This window comes from Peromyscus californicus, unplaced genomic scaffold (assembly GCF_007827085.1).
Source record: "Peromyscus californicus insignis strain IS unplaced genomic scaffold, ASM782708v3 Scaffold_9__1_contigs__length_137607984, whole genome shotgun sequence".
NCBI classification, from domain to species: domain Eukaryota; kingdom Metazoa; phylum Chordata; class Mammalia; order Rodentia; family Cricetidae; genus Peromyscus; species Peromyscus californicus.
In genome coordinates, this window is record NW_026294617.1 from 78,784,230 (window position 1) to 78,796,058 (window position 11,829).

Consider the following 11,829-nt stretch of genomic DNA (forward strand, 5'->3'; position numbering starts at 1 on the left):
AATTTAAAAGTTTTAGCATAGGTATAATAACAGATAATCATAGGATTATTTTGATGATCAAATAAAGTAATGCCTGGGATATACTTCTAGCACAAAGTATACTCTCACGACTTAGTTTCCCTGGGATATACTTCTAGCACAAAGTATACTCTCACGACTTAGTTTCCCTGGGATATACTTCTAGCACAAAGTATATTCTCACGACTTAGTTTCCCTGGGATATACTTCTAGCACAAAGTATATTCTCATGACTTAGTTTCCCTGGGACATACTTCTAGCACAAAGCATACTCTGTAGATGTAAACAACCTTCTTATTAAATAAGAAACACAGAACCAATGCAAAGAAAAAAGCCAAGAGGTCAGAGCTAAGAGCTAAAACCTTACCCTTCCTCCTGCGGTGGTCCTACCTCTCCGAACCAGAGCTACCCCTGTGTTAAAGTCTTTATATAGAGTTCCTGTTCTGCCTTCTCATTGGTTGTAAACCCAACCACATGACCGCCTCCTCACGGCTTGTCTGTATAGGCCTCCAGGTTTTCCATGATTGGTATTGAGATTAAAGGCATGTGTATCCAATAATGGCTGTATCCCTGAACACACAGAGACTTACCCAGCTCTGCCTACCAAGTGCTGGGATTACAAGCATACGCCACCACTGCCCTGCTTTCCTATGGCTTGCTAAGAGCTCTGACCCCCGGGCAACTTTATTTATTAACATACAAATAACATTTTAATACAAATAAAATATCACCATAATACTCTCACGACTTAGTTTCCCTGGGATATACTTCTAGCACAAAGTATACTCTCACGACTTAGTTTCCCACACTGCCTCCTATGAATGTGTCCCCAACATGCTCCAAGCATGTACATCATATCCCCCTTGCTATGGCAGCTCTATGGTGAGTTCAAGGCCAGAGTGGGCTACATGAGACTGTCTCAGAAACAAACAAAAAAAACGCACAACAGCGAGGGATAGGTTTCCTTTCCTTCTCATTCAGCACCAGCCTAGCCCTGAGCAAAGAAGCAGCTGAATGGCTTAATAAATGACTGACTACCTGGGGGCCAGATGGCTCGGCAGGAAAAGGTGCTTGATATTCAAGCCTGTGTTTGATCCTGTGTCTTGGTTACTGTTCAATTTCTCTGAATAGACACCATGACCAAAGCAACTATAGGAGAAAGAGTTTATTTGGGACTTACGGTTTCAGAGGGCGAGTCTATGATCATCACAGTAGGGAGCATGGCAGCAGGCCAGCAGACATGGCACTGGACCCATAGCTGGGAGCTTACATCTGATTCACAAGCACGAGGCAGAGAGAGCTCTAAGTTGGAATGGTGTGAGCATGTGAAACCTCAAAGCCCACCCCCAGTGGCACACCTCCTCCGACAAGGCCACACCTTCTAGTCCTTCTAAAACAGTTCCACCAACCTGGAGTATGAGCTGATGGCGGCAGCCCTCCTCATTCAAATGACCACATCATATAAAGACTGGAGAGGAGAACCAGCTCTACAGAACCATCCTCCAAGCGCCACAGGTGTGCTGTGGCCCATGTACCCTTACAATCAAAATCGTCACCATCATTACAACAATTTTTAAAAGTATTGTGAACTGCCATTTTGTCATAATAATAAGCCTAGACCCTTAACATATTTATATATTTGTTTGTTTGTTTGTTCTTCTCTCATGTATTACATCTATTCCTCTCCCTCCTCTCCTCCCAGACCCTCCCCACCACCTCCTCTCTCCCCAAGATCAACTCTTCCTCCATTTCCCTTCAGAAAAGAGAAGGCCTCTCAGGATTATTAACCAAACATAACAAGTTACTGTAGACTAGGCACAGCACCCCTCCCATCATAGCTGGACAAGATGACCTAGTAGGAGGAAAAGGTCCCGAAAGCAGGCAACAGAGTCAGAGACAGCCCCGCTCCCACTATGGGGAGTCCCTCAAGAGCACCAAGGAACACAACCATAACATATTGTGTCACTCTGTCTTGTTGGAGGAGAAGGAATGTCTTCATTTCCAGATGTTACTTTGATGAGTAGCATTTCTTAGAATAAAACCAACAGCTGCCACTCTATCATGGATATAGGTATCTGTTACAGATATCAGAGCTATAGTTTCTACCCAAGTAAAGTCCAGATCCCCATGGCGATGAGGCCTGTGCATAGACTTCTGTGGTGACAGGTTATGTTGTCACCACAGTCTGTTATGTTGTTTCTTTCTTCTTCCTCTTCCTTCTTTGTCTTAAAACATGAAATCCAGAAGCCTTCTGAGGTTTGGCCCTATTATCCTAAGGGAATAGACTTTTTCTTTCTTATCTCTCTCTTTTTTTTGATGACCCTTGTACATGGAGAACATTATCTATTATAACACTGATGTACACGACACTTGGGCCCCTGGAGTTTGTGGTACTGGCCGAAGGGACCATACACAAACATCACCATGGGGAATCCCTCAGTCACGTAAGTGATAGAAATGATTGTGGTTGGTTTTTTGGTTTTGGTTTTGGTTTTGCTGGTTTTTTGCTTTTTCAAGATAGGGTTTCTCTGTGTAACAGCTCTGACTGTCCTAGAACTCACTTTGTAGACCAGGCTGGCCTCAAACTCACAGAGATCTGCCTGCCTCTGCCTCCCAAGTGCTGGGATTAAAAGCATGTGGCTGATTGTTTTTAAGTCCTAGCACTATAAGGCTGTTTGTCTTTCCTTGACATTTGTCCTTTTTGACTTTTGACCCTGCAGCCTTCAGTGTGCCAGAGATAAATGTGGACTATAATGCCAGTTCAGAGAGTTTGCGCTGTGAGGCTCCTCGGTGGTTTCCCCAGCCCACAGTGGCCTGGGCATCTCAAATTGACCAAGGAGCCAACTTCTCAGAAGTCTCCAACACCAGCTTTGAGTTGAACTCTGAGAATGTGACCATGAAGGTTGTATCTGTGCTCTACAATGTCACAATCAACAACACATACTCCTGTATGATCGAGAACAGCATTGCCAAAGCCACAGGGGACATCAAAGTGACAGGTGGGTTTCCTGAGGCTTCCTGCCTCCCATGCTGCTGGAGATGAAACCCAGGATCTGGGGGTACTAGTCAAGCACTCTATTCCTAAAGCATGCCTCCCCATGTTTTTCACATGTGTTATTAGAGAGAAAATAATATGTCAATTAAAACTGAACTTACCTAATGTATACCAGGACACGAAACTCTCCAGTCTTCCAGATCCTCTAGAGCAGTGGTTAACCTGTGGGTTGTGACCCCTTTGAGACTGGAATTACAGGTGTGCTGCAATGCTCACCCACCTTTATGTAGGCTTCTGGTGATCACAAGTCCACTCCTCATGCTCTCATAGCAAGCATCTTTAGCCACTGATCCATTTCTCCAGCCCCCTGAGCTTTGAATTTGAAAATAAGCGTATGAGAAAGGGGCATTTTTTTCCAGTTATGTTATTCAAATGACCGAAAGGCACATCAAAATGTGCTTCATGGCATCAGTCATGAGAAGGAAGTTAAGTGAAACAGCAGGAAGTTAATCTCCTCAGCCCCCAGGCCCATTGAGATGGTCACCGGCACACAACCAAAAAACAAAACAAAACAGAAAACCAATGCACAGAATTTACAAGGGTTGGTGAGGAGGTAGAGGAACTGGACTACTCGTGAACTGTTTGGAGGGCTGACACTGGTACAATCAACAGAAAATGGCAAGCTCTAAAAATAGCCTAGCCATGTGATCTGACAATCATACTTTTAGGTATAGCAAAAAAGAAAAAAAAAGAAAAGTCTTAAATAAATATTTATATGCTCATAGCAAAAGTAATACTATTCATAATAGTCAAGAAAATTGAAGCCTGAAATGTCCATTGATGACATAGATAGGAAATATATAAAATGGATACAATACATTAAATGCACACAATGAAATACTAGTCAGCCCGGACAGTTGTTCAACAAGTATATATTTTGTGCCAAGTATGTTCATAGCACTTTTAAACCCCATGAGATACTTAGATAAATGGTACAAGTATCATTAACAAGTTAATCCTGGTATTAATATGGGACCTCTAAGAAAGAGTTGTTTCTTAGATCTAGATCAGAGCAGTAGGGAAGCAGAGTTCAAGACAGATTATAAAGAAGGAGAAAGTTGTTGCACAAATCCTAATTGGTCTTAATAAAAACCTGGAGCCAGACATCACAGTGAAAGCTGAAAGATCAGAGAAGCAGAGCAAGCCACAGCCACCACCTCTTACCTCACCAACTGCTCAGCCTGAAAGAGCCAGAGTTCCTGTCTCCTCTCGCCTTATATTCCTTTCTCTGCCTAGCCATATCACTTCCTGTCTCAACCTTACTAGTGCTGGGATTAAAGGCATGAGATCCCAAGTGCTGGAATTAAAGGTGTGTGCCACCACTGCCTGGCTCTGTTTCTCTTTTAGACTGGATTCATCTCATGTAGCCCAGTGTGGCTTTGAACTCACAGAAATCCAGATGGATCTCTGCCTCTGCCTCCTGAGTGCTAGGATTAAAGGTGTGTGCCACCACTGTCTGGCCTCTATGTTTAATCTAGTGGCTTGTTCTGTTCTCTGATCTTCAGGCAAATTTTAATTGTTCAAAATATCACCACAGAAAGTAAATGGCTTTGAGATATTAAGAAGGTATTACCCATCACATGTAGGCTTGGGAAGCTACATTCCTGTTCCATGTATTTCATCCTATGAGGCAGGATCCCTGTGTGTATAACCATCTTCCTTCCTCTTACACTCTCCCCTAGAGAAGTACCTCAGAGGCTGGACATACAGAGTCTGGCTCCTTTCCCTTTCTCCTCTGTCACTACCATGAAGTGCATATTCTGCTCTGTTCTCAAAGTCAACAGTGTTTTAGGGGCAGGATCTGTCCCAGAAGACAGAAGCCTGCCACACTCTGCTTCTGCCTGCCCCAGGGCAAGAGTCCAGGCTGCAGCCTACCTGCTTCCTACAAAGTGTCGCCCTTTATCACTAGGTTTTTAAGCAGTAAAGGTGTTATTCGGTCTTTCTGCTTGCCTTGCTTCTGTCCTCCTTTTCCTTGGCTCAGCCCTAAACTGAGGAGAGGATGTTATTTATTGGACTCCTCTGAAATCCGACAATATGGGGCTGGAGAGATTGCTCAGTGGTTAGGAACATGTACTACTCTCACAGGGCACCCAAATTCAGCCCCAGCACCCACATGGGGTAGCTCACAACCACCTGCAACTCTAGCTCTGGGGGATCCAACACCCAATTCTAGATCCTTCAGGAGCTGCACTCACACCTGCAGATACCCACAGCAGATATATATAAAAATAAATATATAAAAATAATATATACATAAAAATAAAATAAATCTCTAAAAAGATAGCACCCAGTAATAGGTACTAAAAAAATGTTTACTGACAGGTGGTGGTGGTGGCACATGACTTTAAATCCCAGCACTTGGGAGGCAGAGGCAGGCAGATCTCTGTGAGTAGAAGGCCAGTCTGGTCTACAGAGTGAGTTCCAGGACAGTCAGGGCTGTTATACAAAGAAACCCCTGTCTCAAAAAAACAAAGACCAAAAACAAAAATTTACTGAATAGTTATGTTTTAACTGACATACTTGGTGACAACAATAAATCCAGATGTGAAACTTTAGACAGAATTAAGCTAAAGAACTACATGTGTAAGTGAGGGTCGTGGAAGAAAAGGCTATTAGGCTGAGTGGGCCCACTATATTTGCTGTGTTTGCGGCTGACACTTGAGTGACCATGCGCCAGGCACCGTTCTAAGTCACGCAGAAATCCGTACAATAATCCTGGGAAGTGGGCCATTCTTATTTTAGCTTTCTTTGTAGAGAAAGAAATTGGAGCAAATGTGTATTGAGTTACTTGCTGAAGTTACACACCTAATGAGTGACAGAACTGGAATAGCTACATGAAATTGGATTGTCTGGGAAGAAAACAGTAGAAGATGAAATTGGGAAAAGGATGTCGAGCATCGAGGCGCTGGCTTGGGTCCTTTGGTTCGCTGCTTTTTCACACAGTAGCCTTCATTGGCGAAGTTTCTCATTTGGCTGTGTCCTCACTGAATGGACCACAGAATGGACCTTGCTCCATAGAAAGGGGAGAGGAAAACCAAACTGCCCTTGTTAGAAACAGATTGCTCCATTTTTCAGCTGTTCTTTCCTCGTCACGAGAAGGGGACACCCAGCGTCTTCTCTGCGGCTCTGAACTTTGTTTCTCTCTTTTCACAGATTCGGAGGTCAAAAGGCGGAGTCAGCTGCAGCTGCTGAACTCAGGGCCTTCCCCACGTGTTTCTTCTGTCTTTTTGGTCGTCTGGCCACTCCTAGCTCCCTCCACTTACCTGATGCTAAGATGAGGGGCCTTAGCCACACAGAAGCATGCCAAGTTACTGGTACAGCAGGTGAGATAAAGCACAGAGGGCGTGCCGGATGGTTGTAGCCTGTGCCCTTAACTGCTGGGCCATTTCTCCAGTCCTGCACTAATTGGTAGAAAACGGGAGTCAAACCGCTGTCGTCATCAGCCACAGGAAGAAACATACACTGGGTTAGGGAGGGCCTTTCTCCCAGCACCATGAAAGGCAAAGGTTTGATAGTGTCTAGTACTAACCAAGAGCAGAATCCTGAGTAACAGGGACGAAAACCAACTCCATACAATTCAACTATGCGTGCACATCCATTTGCTGAGTCACTAATGGACGCAAAAAAATACCTTTTCAAAGCAAGAGCTCTTAGCCCTAACTAATTACCCCAGACTTCACTGATATTTACAAAGCATAATGAAAGGCATGTAATCACTGGGTACAGGATCTTTTTCCCACCCCACCCTAGCCTGTCCACCTTGGGTCCAGGTGACTCACCAGCTGGCCTCCTGCTGAGATGTGTTCTCTGGCTCCAATTACTAACAGGGCATTTCCACCTAAGTATTCTACTACAAGCAAAAAACTGAGCTGTGAAGTTCCAGTCGGCACTCCCACGTGAACTCTAAGGCCTTCCGACATGGCCTGACTCTCCATCTGGGGTGGGGGGTGGGGGGGTGGTTTCCAACTACCCTCTGTCCTTCACGTCAGTGAGTTGCCATGGACCCTACCTACAGCATTTCCTCCAGGTTGTCTCTCAGACTGATCCCATTCCAGTTTTTAACCAGCTTATACCCAAGTTAATTCTAATTTATTTTATCTTCTGTACATGGGTGTTTGGGCCATGTCTATGTACCCTGTGTATGCTTGGTGTCCAGTTGTGAGCTGCCATGTGGGTGCTGGGAATCAAACCTTGATCCTCTGGAAGAGCAGCCAGAGCTCTTAACCACTGTGCCATCTCTCCAGCCCTAGACTAATTCTCTCCCTGTTATAGGTGATAGGAAACTAGGTACCAGAATGAAAATATTCCAACACTATTTCACCTTGGTGTCTTTTTCCTCACACAGAATAATGAGTCTGCATCAGAGCTATCGTCTTTGGCTGAGCAATAAGAGTCCTCTAACTTTTTTCTCTCAAATATCCCTCTGCCTCCAAAACACACACACACACACACACACACACACACACACACACACACACACACACACACCCCTTTTGGTTTTGCTCTCTCCTCCCTGCCCCTTCTGGGAAATTTATTCGGCAGCAATTCATATCCATGACTTCCTTTATCCATTTCAGGGAAGTGCTTAAGGTCCCTTTCCTGGGGGCCCTTGAATCCCACATCCACCTGCTGTGTATAGGGTGCATTCTACGCTCTATCTACTATCTAGGTAAGGCACGTGTATGCCTTGCCTAGATCGTTAAGATCTGGAGGCAGGCAGAGATCTGGTCAGATTTTCTTCTCTTCCCTCTGTTGTTCTCCAAGCTCTTAAGACTGTGCAGTGTAAAAAGTGGATTCTTTGTAAGGAAACCGGCCAGCTCCCGTCACTTCTGATCCCTTGGTTTTCTGCAGAAGGAGACTCCCCCAAGGGACTGTCCCTTAGGGACTTCACATGTGGAAAGGGTAACTCTATCTTCCCCCTTGATCCCTGCTTCCACTATAAATGAGTCTTTTAATAAGCAGCAACTGGATAAAATGACCTATAGAATATAGTTTATCCATCCTCCCTCATATTCCCTTAGAGCAATAATTTTCAGCTTTTTTAAAAAAGTCATGTCATACACGTAAAAGATGATGTTCACATATAGCACACATAGAGTTACATACATACTCAGTTACCACTTTGTTCTCTACAGAAAGTAACTTTCCTTATGGAAGAATAACTTTAAACCAAACAGATTTTTTTCTTGAGGAGATTTTGGTTTTTGGTTTTGTTGGTTTCTAAAGTACAGTAGATTTCTAAAGTACAGGGACAGATCATTATTTGAGACACACACTATTACTGGCCATGGTGTTTTAGGTCACACACTCTCTGGCTAGGAGTAGAGGCATACAGTACAGTGTCTTCCAACCTCACCCCAGGAACCTGTCCATCCTTCATCTCTCGGTTTCTATTCGTTCTCAGGACCTGCTTCTCTCCTGAGACTATAGCTGGATGGTCCTCCTTTAGTATAAAATTTAAGCCATCACCTTCCTACAGCAGCCCATAGACTCCAGAAGAATAAGCCTGTTTCAAAACAGGAAGTATGCTCACACAGAGCCAGGGGAGGGGGGCTCTGGGTTCTCAGGAAACATTAGCTGAGTGCCTCTCATGATGTCTTACTGCTGTTCTTTTCAGAATCCCAGGAATCTACAGAAATATTTTCCACAACATATGACCTAGTTTTGTATTTCTGGGAGGAAATGAATTCATGTCTAGAAGTCTGGAGTGAACAGACAGGAACAAGATGAAAAAAAGAAAACAAAAGCAACCCACAGATGCCTCCGATAGGAACAAGATGGACCTAGACAATAATTCAACTGAACTAGAGTGTGGTAAAAGTGCTATTACGATGTGTAGGGTGGGTGTTTTCCCATGTCTCAGGGACCTCCCCTTACCCACCAGCTCCCGGGGAGTGAGAGGATGGGTTATAATGTTGCTCTGAAAGTTCCTGGATGGTTTTGATCGCCATATACTCGTTTTATATTCAGAACATTAAATATAGTATACACTGTGAGAAGCAGCTAATCAACCACCACTTCACAACTCAGAGGTGGCAGCATCTGAGTGGCAGACCCAGTGATTCACTTCTCATTAGGATGCTTTCAAAAGTGCTTTGGCTTCTCCTCCTACCTGACAAATGCCAAAGATGTAGGGAGGGTGATCATAATTTCAGGGCAAACAAAATAGTTAAGTGAGGCTGATTTTCCAAATAATCTGAATAACTTCTCTCTCGAGCAAACAAATGCAACTTATTTCTCAGATGATTTGTGAATGGCCCAGGACAGGCACTCTCCTCATCCTGCTGTGTGGCCTTATGTCATCACAAGGTTTGAAGTTTCTACTTTCTATCCTGCTTGGATAGCTGTGACCTCAGCTTCCATCCTCTGAGCACCAGGAGTGAAGTGGGGTGATTTTCCCTCTTCTTATCTTTCATGTGACATTTGGCAAAGTAGAGAGACTAATTGCCACAACTAAAGGAAGAGAGAGAGCAGGGTTACTGGTGTCTAGAGGAAAGAGCTCAGAGATTATGTTCAACATCCTGCAACAGACAGGACATGTCCCACTGAGAAAGACTTTATCCAACTCCAAATGCCAACCACATCAAGGTTAGGAAATTCTGAACTGGATAGAAAAGATCCAGAAAAAGGTGAGTGCAAGCAAGCCCATTTGCTTCTGACAGTGGGCGTCGACTTCTGTCTCTGGCTACTGTTCAGAGAGCCAGATCTCTGCATTGTGTGACATCCTTCAGTGAACAGTTGGCAAGCCATGTGGGAGATTCTCCCCGGGATTACCTTCAGCTCACTGTACTGCTGCGGTCCACTCCCTTCGTTCTGTGCTACACAGGAAGTTTGCTTTAAATGCTGCCTGATTTCCATTTCAAGTTGCCTGGCTCTGGCTTTTTAGATCTCATGATCGTGTCTGGACAAAACACAAGTTAAGGCAACAAAAGCGGATCTTCCTTGAAATGCACAGAGACTTCTGGGTTTTGGGAATTCTGTTTGTTTTTAGGGTGCTAGAGATCAAACCACTGAGCTACACCCCAGCCCACACAGATACTTCTGAAAGAAAATGGGGTTAATGGCCTTTGAAATGAAGACTCGAGGAATGAAGCTTGGATGGACAGAACACGTTCTGCCAACCCCCTCCCCACGCTCATGTGTTGACCACTGCCTCCCTGGACTTTGAATCACGATGTCTGTATTTTGTTACAGAAATTTTGAGACCATTCAGAAGAATTATTAAATGCACATCCCCTACACTGCTGTCTGCCTGGTCTGTCACAGAAAGTGAAAACAGAGAGATGGATGAAAAAGCCATAGGACATGTTCTAAAGATTAACACCTCCCACAGATAACAGGCCTTCCATAAATGTTAGTTGGTTAAATGGGAAAGGATGGGGATCTGTATGGGCTAAGTGTCTGGGTAAGTTACTTAAGGAAATTCCTACAGGCTTGTACCAGCCTAACCTGTTTCTATCAGGGAAAACAGTCATGGCTCTTGATTTGAGATAGATAAATTCAGGGGCACACACACACACACACACACACACACACACACACACACACACACACACACACCAACTGCACTAGTGTCACAAAAGACAACTCTGTTGCTAGAGTTTTCCTGCCTGGCCCACAGTCAGGACAAATCTCTATCACCTGCCAGTACCACAGCCGCTCAGACCCAACCAAGTAAACACAGAGACTTATATTGGTTACAAACTATATGGCCGTGGCAGGCTTCTTGCTAACTGTTCTTGCAGCTTAAATTAATCCATTTCCATTAATCTATACCTTGCCACATGGCTCGTGACTTACCGGCATCTTCACATGCTGTTTCTCATCATGGCGGCTGGCAGTGTCTCTGACTCAGCCTTCCACTTCCCAGCTTTATTCTTCTCCTTGTCCCGCCTATACTTCCTGCCTGGCCACTGGCCAATCAGTGATATATTTATTGACCAATCAGCAACACATTTGCCATACAGAACATCCCACAGCACAACTCCTTTTTCTTGAGATAGGGGTCTCTCTCTATAGCTCTGGCTCTCCTGGAACTTACTGTATAGACCAGGCTGGCCTCAAATTCAGAGATCTGCTTTCCTCTGCTGGGATTAAAGGTGTGCACCACTATTCCAAGCAAGACAACTCTTACTATTGAGTTTTAGATCTGGAAGAACCCCAAAATCATCTTTTCTAGCCTCTTCATTATTCATATAAAGATCCAGGGGCCTACAGTAAAGTTCAGGTCACCAGCCAGCCTCAGGTTACATACTTTCTACTGGTCACTGGTGGAAAAATAATATCTATGGAGGGCAAATTTCCAAGGGACTCTTAGACCTGCTTCCTTTTTGAATTCCCAGCTGGGTCCCAGCATACCTTATGTAGGAAAGGGCTTTCTGTCACTGTGACTAAAGAATGAAGGGGAGTCAGAGGAGGAAGGATACATCGTGTTCAATTTGAGGGGACTTGGTACATGGCTAGTTGGCACCATTGTTTTGGGCCTGTGGGGATATGAGTTTGTTGCAGGGAGCACACAGTGAAGCAAAGCAACTCATCTCATGATGACTGTGAAGCAGAGAGAGGCACAGGCAAGTGACTCTTCAAGGTCACACTTCCAAGGGCCTGAATTCCTCTCTTGGTCCTACCTCCTAAGGCTTCCCTGCCTCTACTGGCTCCAAAGCACATGGACCTTTGCTTATATTTCAGAAACAGAGGCCAAAGGTGAACCAAATTGTGGAAGTATAAACACCCCTTTGGTCTTGTCCACATGCACA

The 11,829-nt window shown here is 44.4% G+C and overlaps 1 protein-coding gene across 1 annotated transcript in view; it reads left to right on the forward strand.

Annotated features, from left to right (window-relative positions):
- The window catches only part of Vtcn1 (V-set domain containing T cell activation inhibitor 1), a 91,661-nt gene extending 81,398 nt beyond the window's left edge, over positions 1-10,263 (forward strand). Inside the window, exons 5-7 of the mRNA XM_052732212.1 lie at positions 2,739-3,017; positions 6,227-6,396; positions 8,691-10,263. Coding sequence (XP_052588172.1) covers positions 2,739-3,017; positions 6,227-6,351 — 404 coding nt within the window. The 3' untranslated portion in view covers positions 6,352-6,396; positions 8,691-10,263. The remainder of the gene's footprint in view (positions 1-2,738; positions 3,018-6,226; positions 6,397-8,690) is intronic.
- Positions 10,264-11,829: the final 1,566 nt, after the last annotated feature.